General features: G+C 33.7%; 2 protein-coding genes and 1 non-coding gene across 5 annotated transcripts; 1 reads left to right on the plus strand and 2 right to left on the minus strand.

Annotated features, from left to right (window-relative positions):
* The first annotated feature begins 8259 nt into the window (after positions 1-8259).
* On the plus strand, positions 8260-9147 carry LOC116107539 (protein LURP-one-related 17-like). Its single transcript, XM_031393812.1, has 2 exons — positions 8260-8560; positions 8658-9147. Exons 1-2 carry the CDS (start codon positions 8297-8299, stop codon positions 9036-9038), a joined length of 645 nt encoding a protein of 214 aa, XP_031249672.1. The 5' UTR covers positions 8260-8296; the 3' UTR covers positions 9039-9147.
* A 172-nt stretch (positions 9148-9319) lies between these two features.
* TRNAA-AGC lies at positions 9320-9392 on the minus strand. The gene has a single exon. It is a non-coding gene; the product is annotated as a tRNA-Ala (tRNA).
* A 1299-nt stretch (positions 9393-10691) lies between these two features.
* LOC116107497 lies at positions 10692-15994 on the minus strand. Of its 3 annotated transcripts, XM_031393763.1 has the most exons (8): positions 15469-15994; positions 14929-15203; positions 14496-14547; positions 13807-13962; positions 13155-13495; positions 12294-12765; positions 11983-12015; positions 10692-11480 (listed from the first exon to the last, which is right to left on the minus strand). In XM_031393763.1, the coding sequence occupies exons 1-8, from the start codon at positions 15647-15649 to the stop codon at positions 10960-10962; spliced, it is 2031 nt and encodes a 676-aa protein (XP_031249623.1). In that variant the 5' UTR covers positions 15650-15994; the 3' UTR covers positions 10692-10959. The 3 variants fall into 3 exon arrangements, with proteins under 3 accessions (XP_031249623.1, XP_031249622.1, XP_031249624.1); XM_031393762.1 differs by lacking the exon at positions 14496-14547 and having other exon boundaries at positions 14877-15203; positions 15469-15993; XM_031393764.1 differs by lacking the exons at positions 14929-15203; positions 15469-15994 and having other exon boundaries at positions 14496-14592.
* Between the last annotated feature and the right edge of the window lie 2035 nt (positions 15995-18029).

An 18029-nucleotide genomic window follows, 5' to 3' on the forward strand; every position in this document is an offset into this window, starting at 1 on the left:
CAAAGCTGCAGTTGTTTTCAAAGTAAACTCCCTGTTTGATTTGGGTCCAATTTCTCTTAAACATATCTTGTTTCATGCGCTCCACAAGGTGTTTCTTTTTCATAAAGATCAATCATATGCGATGAAGAAAACTAAAGAATTTGATCAGGTCCAGAATTCAAAGGTTCAAAAATGCACCACATAAAAAGTTTCAGGCAAGGTATGCACCACGTCGTTGCCATGAGGTAAGCGAGTTCCACTAACAAAATAACCTTTGATTCCCTTACCACCATACCAACCATATAAATTCATTCTCTTTTTGACGTTTCCACAAGTGCTTCAGTCGCATCAAGACTAAAGATTTATAGCTTCATTTAGATCTTTCTTACAATGTTAATCGTTCAAGTTTAAGAAAATCCCATCTGTAATGTTAAAATCTTTGTAGTGGTTAAGAGTTTAGACCATAGAATTGATATTGATTTCATAACTTGTTTATTAGGTAAGAAAAAAATGTACATAGTAGAAAAAGATGTATCTATATATATATATATATAAAGCTGATTGCTTAGCCAGAAAGGAACTGTAGCCTTTCAATAGTAGAAAAAAATTAGACTTTTAGTTATGTGAATAATATCTTGAGTGATCAGAATATGCCAAATGATAATAATAATTGGTAGGGAGTTGATCGAAACAGAGAATGCTAGGACCCTCTAAGAAATTGACAAGTTTATTAGAAGAATGCACTACTGGTTCATGTCAACAGGCTGGTCATTGTCTCACCAGTTACAGCCATCAATTTTTCCCTTGGTAGTAGGTAGAGTTGGCTCCATTGAACCCAAAATAAGCTGTATTGACGACGGTTAGTTCGTCAATGGCATCACGTAAATGAATCAAACTGATTAATTCCATTTACTATATCTAATAAAGGGAAGCTTAATTTTCAATTTGCTGGTTCGTGGAGAGTAGGTAAAGACTGGTAAAAAATTCTAAGACAAGGTCACCCCATATCTCCTTGTTTATTTATGGAAACGTACTTGTTAAACTTAAACCCATCGAGGGTTTTAAGAGAAAAGTATGATCGAACTAGTTCCTTTTTGTGGACCAATATTCCTATTCTCGAATTCATGAATCTTGCTGAGTAGCATGAGATGCGGTTGGCTAAAAGCGTGTGCTTTGAATTCCTACTATCCTCATCCCTGTTTACACTGTACAAAGATGAGATGATGAACAGAAAATTATATCAGAGTTGATCGTTTGCTAATTCACATTTGAAGAAAAACAAAATAAAATCAAAAGGCTTCTCCTGCTAAATTGCTTCGACTTTACTTTTAATTTACACTTGCCGACTTTATTGGTATTGGATATAAATTATACCATACATTAGTCACTACGGTACTATATAGTTATTAGATATGGTATATACTTTTCTTAGCCTTAATATATTGTTTGTCTATGACGACTTATTCACAGTCAGCCCAATGTCTAATTAGGTTTAGAATTAGTTTACTAATATTTGGACCTGTGTCGGGTTAGATTCAGATAAACTCAAATGGGATTAGGTTTTTATTATGTATCTTTTGTAATATTGAAAAACTTAAGGTGAGAATAGAAAGAAGAGAGCATGAGTTATCGATACTGTTTATCTTTGTATAGTGTTTTATTATTATTTAATGTTTTTCTTGTATCGTGTTCAACAATAATATATGCTAAGTGAGTTTACAAATTAACAACCAATATGTATAATTATGCGACACAAACGTAGAATAATATATGGCTTTTTTTTGACTTTACACATTCCAATTAATAATCTCTGGAATATATATACATATTTAAGTGAAAATAGAAATCAGAAATGGCATTAAACAACGTCTAAAAGGAATTTAAAAGCTTCCTTTAATCATTTCGAAAGCAATACCAAAAGTAAATACATTGGACAAAGATATTGATCAGACAGCTTAATTTATGTTTAAGTACTATAAACAATCTTATCTATAATAATTCTTGCTTTGGTGTCAATGTAAACCAGCAGAATTTGGCATAAAAGACCCACATTATGTATAATTAGTGCTTTGAAAACTTTATATTATAAATTGAAAGTTCCTCGTTTGGAGACACGTGGCCTACACTTAGCCTCATAATTAATTGTCAATATGGCAGACAATTTGCTGTGGTTTTTGGTACATACTAGATACTACATCGTTTCATTTCGAGTTTCATGTGTGAATTATACAATCTTTTAATTGGGAAGTTTATAGAATGAGTTTGCTTTAATAAAGTGATGGAAATTGAGTCAAAGAAAGTTTGATTAGTGGTAGTGGAGGTCTAAATCTCGCAAATCCTTTCTGAAAAAATCTCGTTCACTTCACATGGAGCGAAACTTGGGCTTAATTCCAATGAGATCTTCACTTCTTTATGGTCTTCAATCTGCACAACAAAAGCTTCTAATCTTCTGGCCCAATGAAGCCCAAAGCTCCATTCCATGCCTCAAAAAAAAAAAAAAAAAAAAATTAACTCAAGTTTATATGTATATGGAATAAAATTCTATACACCATTATAAAAACACAACATACGTATTCATCCATCGTAGCCTTATCTTTGGTGGCGACATATCATTATGGTAAATCTTTTTTAATGAGAAATTTTATTTATAATTGCTTAATCATGTTGTTTTATGAATATTAATACAATCACAAAAATAACCTTCTTAATTAGTTGATGTATGCCGGATCGTTCGTAGAGATATTGCCGATCCAAACATATGGTAGGTGGATTACTAGAGATATTATCTGCTTTAAACCTTAGGGTCTACACGATTTTATCTTAAAAATATACCTCTAGATGATAAGAGTGTCTATATTCTATATAAACGGTCAAGACCCTTATCTTATAACTGATACGGGGCTTTGGCACCAACAACATATAAATTTTTTAAATAACTCAGCAAATTAATTTCATGTTTTGGGCCTTTTAGCTATATCTAGCTAGAATATGGTGTACTATATATATCGTATCATATCAAATTTTGTTCATACCTATAATAAAAGTAGCTAATTAACTTAATGCTTTTAATATAGGGTTCGTTCAATATCTGAGCTGTTCATCTAATTCAAGGTCTTCAAAATTCCTTCGGCCCTTTCAATCCACTGATGATACAGAATGGCAGAAAGAAAAAAATAATGTTCAAATATTTTGAAAATCAAACCTTGATTATAAGAACCACTTGTGAATCTTTGTGCCATGAATTAATCTGACTCTCTCTTTGCATATGAATTTATTTACAGTAGTTATATATATATAACAAAGAAATTAATGAATTTCTTTGTTATCTTGTACTTGTTTAAGAATAACTTGTTCCCTCGGGTTTAGAGTTTAGTGAATGATGTGGGAGACAAATGTCTCGGTCAATCTCGCCCAGAGCAATGAAGATGACTGTTATAGAATCATCTAAGTTATTCCAATTATTCCAAACAGTTCGAAATTACCACTTTTCTCAAAAAGAAGACTGGCTAAAAAACAAACATCAGATTTAGAGAATATCTGGCATAATATTGAAGAGTCAGAGATTTCCTGCAAATAGAGACATTTGATGCTCTTTAAAAAAAAAAAAATAATATTCACTCAATAGTATTTATGTGATGCTATAGTGAGATAAGATTTCTATAAATTAGGAGGACTTGTGAACCAAGCTTTACAAAGCCAATTCTAAAACTTTCTCTTTCACTCTCTTTGATGTAAACCTCTCAAAGCTCTCAAAAAAAAAAAGTTTTTATTGTAAATTCAATTTCTTTTAATCTTTCAATGTTTAATCTTTCAAGTTCTTTAATTATTCTCTTTTAATCTTTCAAGTTCTAGTTCTTTTATTAATCTTTTTATCATTCATCATGTTTGGTTTTAATGTTTATTTAAGTTTTTATTTGTGTTCTTTAAATTTTTGTTCATCACTTAATCTGGTTCCAGTGCGACACTGTCGCCGTTACTTGGTTAAGAATTAATCTCACCATTTAATATGATTTCAGTGTGGCTTTGCCGTCGTTGTCTTATTAAGTTGTAAGATTATTTAAATTAATGTTTATTTAAATTTATTTAAGTTTTATTTAATCTCTGCATATCTCCTCTTTGTGTGCAACAATCATGTGTTCCCTCTGGAGGTATTCTCAAACAAGTATAAGATAACAAAGAACAAGTTATCTAATTTACTTCCAAATTTTGGAATGAAACTCAATAAAAATACTCCACTATAAAAAAAGAGATTTTATCCATTGTCCTGTGCATTTCCAAATTTCAAAGTGATTTACTCAATCAAAAATTTTTACTTCGTATTGATTGTCAAACTGCTAAACATGTTTCATAAAAAGATGTTCAAAATATTGCATCAAAACAAATTTTTGTAAGATGACAAGCAATTTTATGTGTGTTTGATTTTGACATTGAATACATCAAAGGAGAAGCTAATTCCCTGTCTGACGTCCTCAATAGGGAATTCCTTCAGGGGAGATAACCATCATGCCTTCCAAAAAGACCAACCCTCAAATCACTCAAAAACAATCAAAGGCTTCTTATGCCCAAAAGCCCCAACCAAATCATGGTATGAACTCGTATGTGAAGAAGAAGCCCAAGAAAAGGCCCAACAATCAAAAGGAAAAGGCTAGCCTCAACAAGCTCTCAGAGCCCAACAAATACAGAGCAAATCCATAATTGGATCAGCTCTTTTCAGCAAAGTCCAAAAGCAGCCTTAGCTATGATTGGTTAACACCAAATTTACCAAAAAATGAGATTTTGAAATTCAAGAACCTCAAACTCTTCCAAAAATTCTTAAGAATTTTCCCAATGTGAAAAAATTTTACTAAGCACATTGCAAAAGGTACTCAAATTGTTCTTTAAAAAACAAAGAACTTGTTCTTGCGGCTAGACCATTAAAAGCCCTTAAACCAGGACAAAATTATATTCAAAAAGGAATTGCAACTAATCTTTTTGTTTTCGAAGAAGGATATGATTTTGAAAACTTTAAACAATTAGTTCAACAAATTTTTCCAAAAAAATTTCATTTTATCCCTGAAGATTTAAGGAAAACTAAAATTTTTTATGAATTTCTTCTTGTTGATTCTGACTCTTGTGAGTTTAAACACTGAGGATAAAAACCAACCAGGATTTATCACTCATTCAACCTTTCATATTATGAAAATCCTTAGTCCTTCTGATTGGGGATCCAACCCAAACCAATTCAAAAAAATTTCCCAAAATTTTGATCTGCCTGGATATAATTACTGGGACTATCAAAGGGCCTGGAACATATCACTCTTTCTCCAAAATAGTCATCATAGGCACTCCTGGATGATTTACTTCAAAAGGAACATTTTATTCAAATTTCCCAATTGGTTTTCCCAATGGTGGGATCATTTTGTATTAATTCCCAAAATCTTACCCCCAACTGTCCATGAAGAATTCAATGAGTTCAAGCTCAAGTTCAAAGTTTTCGAAGCAAATTCAAACCTCCATCACTTCATTTCTCAGCAAAGTTCCAACTCTCGTAGATTTTACAATGAGAATATGAAATTGTCCTATATATATACTTACACAATCAAATTAACCCCTAAAAAATGAATCTTGTTGGCGTAGGAAAGACATAATTTTTAAGCGTAAGAGTTAACTATTTTTTCCCACCCAAATAATGGCTTAATGACACTTTTCCACCTATGAACTTTTAAAATACCACTTTATTACCTACATTTATATTTCAATGGTGAACAAAGAGCAAATTCAGTCCAGGCTGTTGGGGCTTTTGAAGAGGGAAGGTCGATGAGTCTTTTGATGGTAGAATGTTGAATTTTGATGGTTGAAATTGATCGGAATTTAACTTGGGAGGGGTGACTGCACAAACCCTAATCGCTCGATTGCCAACATTGGCAGGGTCGATAGGAGTAGGGTTTGAAGGGTTTTAGTGAGTGATTATAAGAGAAAAGAATTGTGGTTATGTGAGGTCATAATGATGCTAAAATCGAAAATGAAATATAAATTTAGATAATAAAATGATATTTTAATAGTCTAAAATAGAAAAGTATCATTAAACTATTATTTGGGGGAGGGGGAAGTCGTTTACTCTTCAATGTAACGATCTTCTTCGTTACTACACAAGGCAACAAATTGAATAAATAAATCGGTTGTTAAGGCAAAGTTAAGAGAATTTAGTATAAGAGTCCGTTATCAAGAGTTATAAAATAAGAAGCTTCATATTTAATTATATTATAGCAAGAAGCTGATGCTGATGCTGATGAATGAGTCTCAAAGTAGATAGCAAAAAGATGATGCAGATGCAGATCACCATCACCATCACCGCTTATAGTAAAATGTGCACGTGGTTTGACAGTCAGACATCTTGTTCATAGTGCTGTAATCTTTTCTAAAATTAGCAAGGAATAATATCTCCAAGGGACCCGCCATATGTACACCTGGTTTAATCTTCTATGTTTTGGAAGAAGGCCGCGTGTCCAATGCTTCAGGAATCTGGAGAAGATAGAATTATCAAACTCAAAGCCGTATACAACTTAATTCCTTGTTTATTTTGTCTGGTGTTAGGTGTTTTGACTGACTCGACACTGGAAGATCTTCCAAGAATCTAACTCCTGTTAGGGAAAATATTTTGGCGATTTCTTAAATGCTTTCATCAACAGTAAAGTGAACTCCGAAGGGGGAACACTTTGGACTATAGCAATATAATATTCAGATGAACAGAAGAACTACTGAAGGTGACCTAAAGAACATAAATGGCGTGTTTAAGTAAGATTGGTTATGAATAATCACCTAAGTTAATTTCTTTTATTGTCAGATTAACTGTACACATGGAATGAAAGGAACCCGGAACCATAAGTTTGAAAAAAGAGGAAACTAAATGAAGAAGAAAGATTATACAAATGGTCATGGTCGGCTGCTGCAGATCAAAGCAAAATTAAGTAGAATTGACTGATGTTAAGAGAACCAATAGTAAGACTACCCGTACATCTGCTTCACTGTTTTCTTTCATAAGAATTACGTAAACGAATTCACTAACTCCATTTATGTTACTGTACAAATTATCTCTAGGCATTATATTAAAACCCTAGTCATTTGTCAGAATTATCAAAGGGGAGTTGAGGAGACTATTTGAAACCTGTAGAATTAATGGCAAGTTTATTCAACAACTAATTAGGTACTGAGGTTTAGAATTTGTGCCATCAATTGGTGGTTCAAATTAAGAAGAAGAACCTGTCGGTTGTCAGTCTGATCATGAATGTATAACTTTCCTTCTTCAATTTCAACTGTGGGAAGTCTCTCTCTATAGGCTGTTTTCAACGTGCCCTTTGGGACCATTTTACTCATCTCTTTAAATTTAAAAAAGAAAAACAAAAAAAAAGAGACGTGTTTGAAGAGAATTAACAAAAGCGACTCTATATTAATCGTTAATAAACATGTACATCAAGGTAATCATTCAATCCCAGCGTAGAAAACAAGTTCCAATATAACATGTGCTTTTTTCGTTTTTTTCCCTTTTTTTTTTTTAAGTACAGTAATTGGTCATCCTTTAATACAGCTCGAACTCAAGATCCGAAGAACGCTTTCAACCATGCATCCCTCTATACATCCCGTTCAAGCCGTTGTCTATCTAATGCTCTAGATGTGTTTATTATGATATAAGGACATTAACTTACATAAAAATTTCCAATTTGGGGTGGTAAAAATAGGCTTCTAAGCAAGGTAGCTACAAAATCATCGTACAAGTGAGAGACTTTTGTAAAGGGCATTCAATATATGACAAAAACAATATATACAAACATAAAAAAAAAAAAAAAAAGGACTGTGTTAATTAGTAAATTATATTTGTAAAGTAATTAAGGCGTTAATGGGGTTAAAAAAAGGACCAAACTGGCACCTAATATTGACGGAAACAACAACAGTAAAGCTCTCTTGGATTTCACCACCCCCCCCTCTCTCCCAATTTTTGTGCTTCTCTTTCTTGTCAACACTTTTCAAACAATGAAACACACCTAACCTAACCCATCCCATCTCACAATCAAAAGAAGAGAAATTTTGGAATCTTAGACTAGACACCTCAGATTATGGAAGCATACACGTGTCACATTTTCCAACATGAATTACTTGTTAATTATAATATTAAGAAATCAAGCTGCATCATTAACTTAATCTCCATCATCTAAAGTTCTCTAGAAGACTAGACATGACTAGTTAGGTAAAGGGCTTATATATAATTTGAAGATAGCTATAAATATGTGAATTATGTTCCCTATGTCCTCTTAAAATAAAAGGTTCAAACGGAGAGATAAAAATGTTTCTTTTCTTCAAGTCTCTGTCAAGATCAGTCCATGAAGAACAGCAAGAACCAGAGTTCAAGAATAATATTGAGCTGGATGGTCACTGCACATCGTTAACAGTGTGGAGAAAATCGCTTATAGCAAGCTGTAATGGATTTACAGTAATTGACAAAAATGGAAATCTTGCTTATCGAGTCGATAATTACATGGGACGTCCTGAAGAAGTTGTTCTCATGGACGGCTCTGGGAAATCTCTTCTCACATTGCGACGTCGTAAGGTAATATAATATAAGAACATGAATAGATGTATATGCATATATCTGATTTAGAATTTTAATCAATATTTTCTAAGTGGGTTAGTGTTTGATTTTGCAGAAGCTTACGATAGTTGATAGCTGGCTGGTTTATGAAGGAGATGTAGATGAAGAGTGTGGAAGAGATAAGTTATCGAAGAGACCAATTTGTAGTGTAAAGAAGCAGATGAGCATTCTTCAAGCGAAACGAAATGTACTAGCGCACGTGTATCGAGAAGCTTCAAATAAAAGATATGCGTATGCAGTTGAAGGTTCGTATGCACATAGATCATGCAAAGTGGTAGATGAATCAAGAAGAGTGGTGGCTGAAATCAAGAGGAAGGAAGCAACAATTGTAGGAATTTCTTTTGGAGTTGAGGTGTTTGTTTTGACGGTACAGCCTGGTTTTGATCCTGGATTTGCAATGGCTTTGGTCTTGTTATTGGATCAAATGTTTTCTTAGATTTTTAGCAGTTTCTTTGTTTGTTGTAAATTAATATATTTTTGTGATAATGAAAATATCTGCAATGATAATTAATTGAAGCTAACGCAAAGGATACTGTTGTTATGAATTAATCAGACAAGTAATATGAACTTGAAGATGTAGTTGCTTTGAGAAAAAGAGTTGATATTATTGGTGCAGATTTCGTTTAACTTGTTGGAGTTTCTCAGTATTGATCAAATAATACTTCATTGAAATTTGATTAAAGGAGGATGACGATAATTGAAAACTGAAAAAAAAAATGGAGATGCCGGGTATCGATCCCGGTACCTCTCGCATGCTAAGCGAGCGCTCTACCATCTGAGCTACATCCCCAGTTGACTGACAGCGTATTCATAATAAATTATTTAATAATAATATAGTACCAGAACAGAAAAGAAAAAGAATATGACACAATTTTTTCAATTTCTATCTAAAGTCTAAACTGGTCACCCCCTTCTTAATTGGAGAAATTGAAAGGAGATGAAAATTTTCTATTTTTTTTTTCTTATCACCTCAGGTAGGGGTGAGCATGAAAATTGGTTCTACCTGGAACTAGCAGGTACCCGAGGTCCCAGTTTCGGGTAGGAACCAGAATCGACCCTGACAGGGTAGGTTCTGATTCTAAAAAATAAGAACCGGGACCCCCCCAGTTTCAGTTCCTTCATTCCAAGCATCAGAAACTAGAACCGGAACCTGGAATAGGGTACCCTGCTAGGAACTGGTAACAGGGTACCCTGCAAGGAATCGGGAAAAGAACCGAGGTTTATACAAACTATTATACAACATTGGGGAGTTTTAACAAACTTTACCTCTAAACTAAACCTAACAATGAGATCCCCAAATCAATTTTAATTTGTGATAGACTATATATTGAACATTTTGGATTTTGGATATGAAGAAGCTATGCATAATTGTAATATATAGTCTTACACTATATATTAAAATTATTTGAAATATTGAAATTAATTAATAAGGAAAAAGTTATATTGTTATAGAATATTTAAACAAATGGGGGTGTATTTGAAAATTTATAGGCCTTTTTTGTCATTTTGTATAGTTATAGGGACCAATGTGATTATGCAGGGTCCCGGAACCGGAACCGAAATTGGAACCTATTTCATAGGTTCTGGTTCCAACAATTGAGGAACCAGAACCGATTGGTTCCAGTTACGGTTCTTAATTTTAGGAATCGACTAGTTCTGATTCCGATTCTTTCAAAAATCCTAAGGTATCTTGACCCGATCACCCTTAACCACGGGTATCTAAACTAGCTTGTGTGCATTTCAACTAATATTTTGAAACCCTAGAACTACCGACCGAGTAAAAACTCTAATAGTCATCTTTATTAATGCCTAGAGAAACTCAAAATCAAAAGTTTATAGAATCTCATTTGGCTGTTTTATCGATGCCGAGAGAGACTCAAAATTAAAGCTTATAAAATCTCATTTCTCTTTTACCATCACGTCATAATTTTCTATTTCAGCATAAGCAACCTGCAATTTTTCCTAAAAATAAAGGTCGTGTTGACGTACTCTGTTCAATAAAGTACATTTATGGATACAAGAAATTTCCGGACAAACTCATCAGGATATGCAAGTGTATTAATACACAGAGAAAGATAAAATACTGATTGCGTGAAATTTTCTATTGCCTCATCAAATGCTTTACACAAGGCAAAGAATTTTCTACTGTATTTCTACAACTCTCATTTAATGTTACAACATTGGAACCCTGTCTGTCTGTCTAAGGAGAACCCTTACAACAAATCTCCTTTCACCTCCAGCAAAATCCCTTAAAAAAATACTACTATTTCATTTCACCTACAGTCCAATATGTACAAACCAACCATTGTTGCTGATAACCTGTCCCGTATCACACAAATGTACCAAAACAGTATTCATCAATCCACCCTGTCCCTCCCCCTGTCCCAATCAGCCGGCATTATTGTTTGTATTTTCTGTTGACCGTTGCAAGTCTTATCCAAAACTCGGGAAGGTGGCGGCATCATGCATGACTGCCTCAAATTGTCGGCAGTGGAATGTTTTGTTTCTGCAATTGAGTCCCTAACTGATTTACTGGGTGATGATCTACTAGATCTTGGAGCAGACCAATTTGTTAGTCCTTTTCTGATACCATTGGTATGAGAGGGATTTTTTTTACTCTCCATCATGGAGAGCTTGGACCTCTTAGAGGGCGTTATCTTGTTGATACCACTTCTCACCAGATTGTCAGGTCCTGATTGTGAAAACCGTGTAATAAATACTCCAGGTTTCTCAAAGGATTTTGACTTCCGAGCCTTCATGGCCTTCTGTGACGGTTTCTTTAGCCACCCTAAGACTCCATCTGGCTTTTTTCTCGAGGATCGGGCTGCCATGTCACACAGAGTTTCAGCAGCAGCTACAATTCTTGGGCAGTGCCCAGCTGTGACAAACAATAAGACATCGTAAAACGACAGACAAAAGAAAGCCAGGGCAACATTTAATTTAAATGCGAATTAAGCTAAATCTTTCAAATTGTTGTATTACAGCATAAACAACATTGATTTCTCAAGGAATTCAGGTAAAAGGCCAGATAGAAAGCTCTATCAAAGCCATGACCATCGGTTTTATTACTCTCTTCAAGTAGGAAGCAAGTTTCATGCAGAACATGGCACACCCCCTGATCAAACTTAATCAGGCAAAACAACTTCCAGTAGATATAATTTTCATACCAGTCAGATTAAAGTTTATAACGCAAATCTACCAAGGGGAAATATACAAATTTTCATTTCAGAAAAAGAAAAAATATCATGCTTGCATACCCATACGCATGCCATGTAAAGAGAGAAAAAGAGGAATTGATAAACAGGTACATGCAAACAGAGGAAAGTTGGCAGTATTCAAGTTAAGATTTAAACAAAGATACTGGAAAGAGAAAATCATACCATTTACTGGATCCTTTTGCTCAGCTCCAGATTCTGCATTTTCACAAAAAGCAATGTCATTAAAGCCAAAATGATAAAAAAACGCACTCTGAATCAGAGGGGGGAATGACGTTGGGGAGAATCTACAAGCACAGACCTAATAATATAACAAATTTTCAGGTAGAGGGGAAAAAAAACACCGGCCTTCAAAAATTTAATAATTGGTTATTACTTCAAGAGGGTTTGGGTATAATATAGGCATGCACGAACATCCATACATGGAAACAACAAATCAAATTTCATTAGTGAAACTAGCCTCCAAGAAATCTTACCAGGATTAACAAGAGAAGATTTTGAACTTGTTACAATAGATGATGAACCCCACTCACACCAAGGAGTGCTAACAGATGTTGATGGGGGAACCAGACTCTGATCATAAGTGAGTAACTCCAAGTTTGTAAAACTGTCAGTTGAAGCCCCAAGAATTGCACTACTATTTATTCTTGCCCATCGACCTTGGCATGTACTTCTACTTGTTAAAAGCTTAACTGCATCAGAATTGGTTCTACAGTGCCCATTATAAGTATGTGACCAGGGAAACGGTGGCAAGCTAGCTCGGCGAGAAATGTGCTTGCCTGAACGTATATCAGAATTGTTTCTTGAAGGTGCAGAAGGCTTGGCTGCATCCAGAAGCAAGGCCTCCAAATCCTTGGGTCGAGGAAGTGCTAACCTTTCTAAAATATCTTTCGGTTGATACAATGGAAAATCAAGATTTTTAGTAGCTCCAGGCTTGCTACAAGACTCCTGGATGATCAAACATAGATGAAGATCACTATCAATGAATAGAAAAAATGATGGTTAACGGAAGGACAGATCTAAAGAGTCCCTGTTGGGAGAACCCAAGACACATCACTGAAATGGTGCATCCACTAACAAACATTTTTTTTTTTTTTTTTTTTTTTTTTTGGTTTAATAAACTATAAACGAATTATTAATCAATCCACTAATCGATTTATGGATTACAAAATGATTGTTATCAGACAACTAAAAATTTCACAAAGGTCAAAAACATTTTTAAGTTTCCTAGAATGCTCAAGTCAGATCAATGTGAATCATAATATTACTAATTATAGTCAATAAGAGAAAAGACTACACCACCCATCCAGGATCCCAGATCATTTCTTATGACAAACCTTGTTGCATGATGACAGACCAGGTGAGCAGGAATCTCCTTTATCAACATCAACACTGCTTGATACCGATGAAATGGAGCTCGAAGGGCAGGTGACCAGTTTCTTGTTGGTACAGCTATCCACCTCAGTAAAATTTTGGGACTGAGGAGGCTTTGCAAGTGGAAGAATAGAGCAAGCCTTTCTAACTGATTGCACAAAACTTTCATTCATATTTGTTGCTTTTTTCCCCTTGTCTTTGCCTAGACTAGGACACTTGTAAGTGCCATCAAGGAGGTCTCTCAATGACAAATCATCAACATGCTTTGTGATATCATCAATATCTGACTTCAGACCATATGCTCCTGACATTGATGCCCAATGGTGTACACATGAATTTCAGTAATAAGAAGCATATACAAGAACAATTTTTTTTTTTAAATAAATAAATTCTTATTAAAGAGAAATACTAAAGCTAAAATGCACAAAAGAATGTGTTTTTGTCCTAAAAGTCTTAGACCTTACAACAGAGTTGTTTCTACTATTAGCTTAAATATATCTTGCTTCTTTTTTTATTTTTGTTTTATTCATTTATTTATGTTATCCGATATGCAGCAATTGACAAATCCATACACAAAACGTTAACAAAAACAGTTTTTCTACATTAATGTCATACCAAAAAAGTTGTTCCCTCCAGCAGCTGAACTGAAGCTCATCAAACCAGCCCTCATGGAGAAGGAATCATATTTGGCTTTCATAGAAACTTTGAAATTTCTTTTATCACCTCGCTTGCCACTAACATGGCTCTTTTGCTTCACAGTTTGACTTTTCTCTATAACATATACAACAAAAGAAAAAAATGATGTATTAGTATAATTAGACACAAATGGCAAATAAGATACGAAATTTCCTTTAACATTTTAACGGACTCTGAATATTACAAAATATAGTGATTATAATTCTAGGAAAAAAACAAATCTGGACAGACAACTTATAAAACCAACTGATTCCCAACAAATTAAGTAACAAAACCCAATATGCCTAATAAGTCTGAAAATAAAGAGCAATAAGATAACATGGAAAACAGCACCTTAAAAAGAGAAAGCAAAAATAAAATAAAATCTATTTATATACGGCAGTGAGCAAATTTTTGCTTCTATGATGATTAGTTTAAAAATTAAAAGTTCCTCCATATATGCATACAGAATTATAGGAAAGTTTGTAAGTATGGAGATTACGGTAGTACTAAATCATGAAGATAATCCCTTGAAGAGGAATTAAACATTTTTTTTGCTCTATTCAACTAGATAATCATGTACTTCACATCAAATAGTTTTATTAATTCATAAAGAAGAAAATTATTACCCAGAGGATTGCATTTTGTAGTAGGATGAGGTCCTACATTATCAGATATATCCTTTATATCATTGACTCCAGCTGAACTCATGTTGTCTTCTAATTGCGCCAANACCTTAAAAAGAGAAAGCAAAAATAAAATAAAATCTATTTATATACGGCAGTGAGCAAATTTTTGCTTCTATGATGATTAGTTTAAAAATTAAAAGTTCCTCCATATATGCATACAGAATTGTAGGAAAGTTTGTAAGTATGGAGATTACGGTAGTACTAAATCATGAAGATAATCCCTTGAAGAGGAATTAAACTTTTTTTTTGCTCTATTCAACTAGATAATCATGTACTTCACATCAAATAGTTTTATTAATTAATAAAGAAGAAAATTATTACCCAGAGGATTGCATTTGTTAGTAGGATGAGGTCCTACATTATCAGATATATCCTTTATATCATTGACTCCAGCTGAACTCATGTTGTCTTCTAATTGCGCCAACCGTGGTCTCTTCGAACATCCACTACTACTTCTTGACACTTTCCCTGTTTTTCGTTGCACTTCGGACCTTGAAGTCGATGAAGGACAACTGGTGCTCCCACTTTTAAGCTGTGCAGATGAGTCTTCAACATGAAGACTGGGTAGCTGACTATCATGTTTCCGAGGTTCAGTTTTTTGAATCTTATCCCATGTTGACTCCAAATCATTAACAGTACTTGTCACATCTGCCGGATGGCATAACATATCAAGTATAATCACATTTCAGGAAAAAAAACACAATTAACAGTTAATTGAAACAGAAGAGTCATGAATACAATTATTAGAGTTAATCAACAAAGACAAGTACTTTTAACAATATAAAAAATGCGGAAAGATATTAAACAATACAATATCCATTAAATACGCTCTCCAATTTTAAATCTAACAACAATCAAGTTTAACCACAAAACCGAAAAACTACTGCAAAAATTAAAAGTTCAAAAGTTAAACCTTTTTGTCTAAGAAAAGTACTACAACGTTCAATCGGCGTGTTAACGATAATCGAAACGCGAGTGTTAGACTCGCAAGCGACGGCCTCGACCTCGTTGACTGTAACCCTAGCTCTACCGAAACCATCAGATCCCATGAGTTTCGGAACATCCACCGGATAGCCAAGTTCCACCGCATCCATCACCGTACAACACAGCTACAGCAACAATACGACAAACTACTATAATTAACATCAAATTGAGTGTAAGTAGCGAACATCTCCCGCGATCTATCACAACTTTTGAGTGTACAGATGCGAAGTACGGTGGGATATTGAGAAGGGAAGTGAGAGAGATTTATGAAACAGAAGGTGTTTGGAAACGAAGAGTTCGACGAGCATGGTTGTTGCGGCTATCAAATGGAGGCTAAATGGAAATTGAACTTTCTAGGGCACAAATTTCGTAAGAATGATAAGTATTTATAGTTTTCGGGAAAAGATAGATGTGTGTTTGTGAAATAGTCGTCGGCTTGGAATATTCCGGTGAGATAGGCGTCAGCCTAATCCAGAATGACTGAATAACTTGCCCTTTTGAGGTGTTGACCTGGCATTATCCCCCAAAAGAGGAGCAATCTGCTGCATTTCAATTTAGAAAAATGATAAAGTAAACCAATTAGATACCTCCACGTTTCACAAAGATGGTTGGTTATTGGATATGTATGAGTGCTGGCTTGCCTTAAATATCCTTCATGTCGACGTGTAAGATTCTAATGTGTCGATAAACGTAGGAGTCAGAGCAGGTGTACAAGTGGCCAGTTGGTCATTTCATTGTGCAATGACAGGTATGCCCCTTAACTATTGTAACACCGTCAGTTCCTACTGTTCGTGTCCAAAGTTAATCTGCCATCATAAAACATAAATTAATAAGGCGGAAAAAATATAAATTAAAAAATAAAATAAAAATAATGTTATAATGATATTGAATCACTGATGTGATATCCAGGAACTTAACGAGTTATTTATCAAGGCCTCTGTTTGGGAGCTGGGATGGGATTGGATTTTGGACTGGGTTATCGATAATCCGTCTCTTATNTTGGTTATTGGATATGTATGAGTGCTGGCTTGCCTTAAATATCCTTCATGTCGACGTGTAAGATTCTAATGTGTCGATAACCGTAGGAGTCAGAGCAGGTGTACAAGTGGCCAGTTGGTCATTTCATTGTGCAATGACAGGTATGCCCCTTAACTATTGTAACACCGTCAGTTCCTACTGTTCGTGTCCAAAGTTAATCTGCCATCATAAAACATAAATTAATAAGGCGGAAAAAATATAAATTAAAAAATAAAATAAAAATAATGTTATAATGATATTGAATCACTGATGTGATATCCAGGAACTTAACGAGTTATTTATCAAGGCCTCTGTTTGGGAGCTGGGATGGGATTGGATTTTGGACTGGTTATCGATATTCTGTCTCTTATGACACTGGATTGTGAATATATTAGTATATTTTCATTCTTTTTTATGTAAATATAAATTAACTTATGATTGAATTTTATAGTTAATTATTATTTAATAATAGTATTGTAACTTTTATTTACAATTAAATAACAATTTTTTTACCTTTTTATTTACAATTAAATTTAGACAATGATGTTTTAAATAAAATGAAAAAAATATTTATTTACGTTAGAATAATCAGAAACATTAATTTTTAAATTTAATATAACTGGAGTAATTGATTTAGGAGTTTTTTACTTCAATCTTGTATTATGATTAAATTTTGAATTTGTGATTACTAATTCAATCAATTGGAAGCCATCAAACATTGGACTGAGAATAAAATAGTCCAATACCTCAATTAATCTTCGGGGTTTATAGAATATCTTACAAACCTAATATACTTAAACACAAAACTTCTAAGTAACCCTATTTAGATGAATAAAGTCTTGTTATCTGGCTACAGGGCTAATGGTTAAGTTAATAATATAATTTTTAATTATTTATTATAGGAATCTTCCGTATAAAATAATATTTCCTAGGGTTATATCGGGTTTTGGTTTTACAATCATTTTATAAAAATAATTAATAGAAAAAGCTTATATATTGATATGAAAAATAACAATTAGTTGCATGATGTTACATCCCAATTATCTATGAACGATGCAATAATAATAGTTTCAATTAGATGTTCAGTATAGTCAAGTATATGATGTAATCAATGATGACTTCTAACCAGATTTTTTGACACCGCCATGAGAATTCAATTATTGATTTATTTTAGGACACGTGACCGTGGCAGAATTAAAATGATAACGTGTGATTTTGATTAATTAAAGTTAAACATGGTGTAAATTGATTGGGTTTAATGCCCCCAAGTCACGCCACTTTTTTCTTAATACAAGATCTGGCTCTAATGCTTTGCCTTGATACATGGCAGTCGTTTCTTAATATTGTCCACACGAAAAGTGGCCAGCAAAACTGTCGGTTGATTGAGCTAGTATTTTAGGATGAGTTTTATCCAAACTTAATATTATATTTCAAAATTAGGAGGTTGATTGAGCTAATATTATTATTGTCTAA

The sequence above is a fragment of the Pistacia vera genome, unplaced genomic scaffold (assembly GCF_008641045.1).
Source record: "Pistacia vera cultivar Batoury unplaced genomic scaffold, PisVer_v2 Contig539, whole genome shotgun sequence".
NCBI lineage: Eukaryota > Viridiplantae > Streptophyta > Magnoliopsida > Sapindales > Anacardiaceae > Pistacia > Pistacia vera.

Excerpts from the sequence above, each read along its gene's own strand:
- LOC116107497 (XM_031393763.1), bottom strand. The coding sequence starts at position 15,649 with ATGGATGCGGTGGAACTTGGCTATCCGGTGGATGTTCCGAAACTCATG. Across the intron at positions 14,548-14,928 it reads CTGGAGTCAATGATATAAAG|GATATATCTGATAATGTAGG; the intron begins GATATATCTGAT and ends AATGATATAAAG. Across the intron at positions 12,766-13,154 it reads GTCTGTCATCATGCAACAAG|GAGTCTTGTAGCAAGCCTGG; the intron begins GTTTGTCATAAG and ends TTGATCATCCAG.
- LOC116107539 (XM_031393812.1), top strand. The coding sequence starts at position 8,297 with ATGTTTCTTTTCTTCAAGTCTCTGTCAAGATCAGTCCATGAAGAACAG. Across the intron at positions 8,561-8,657 it reads TCACATTGCGACGTCGTAAG|AAGCTTACGATAGTTGATAG; the intron begins GTAATATAATAT and ends TTGATTTTGCAG.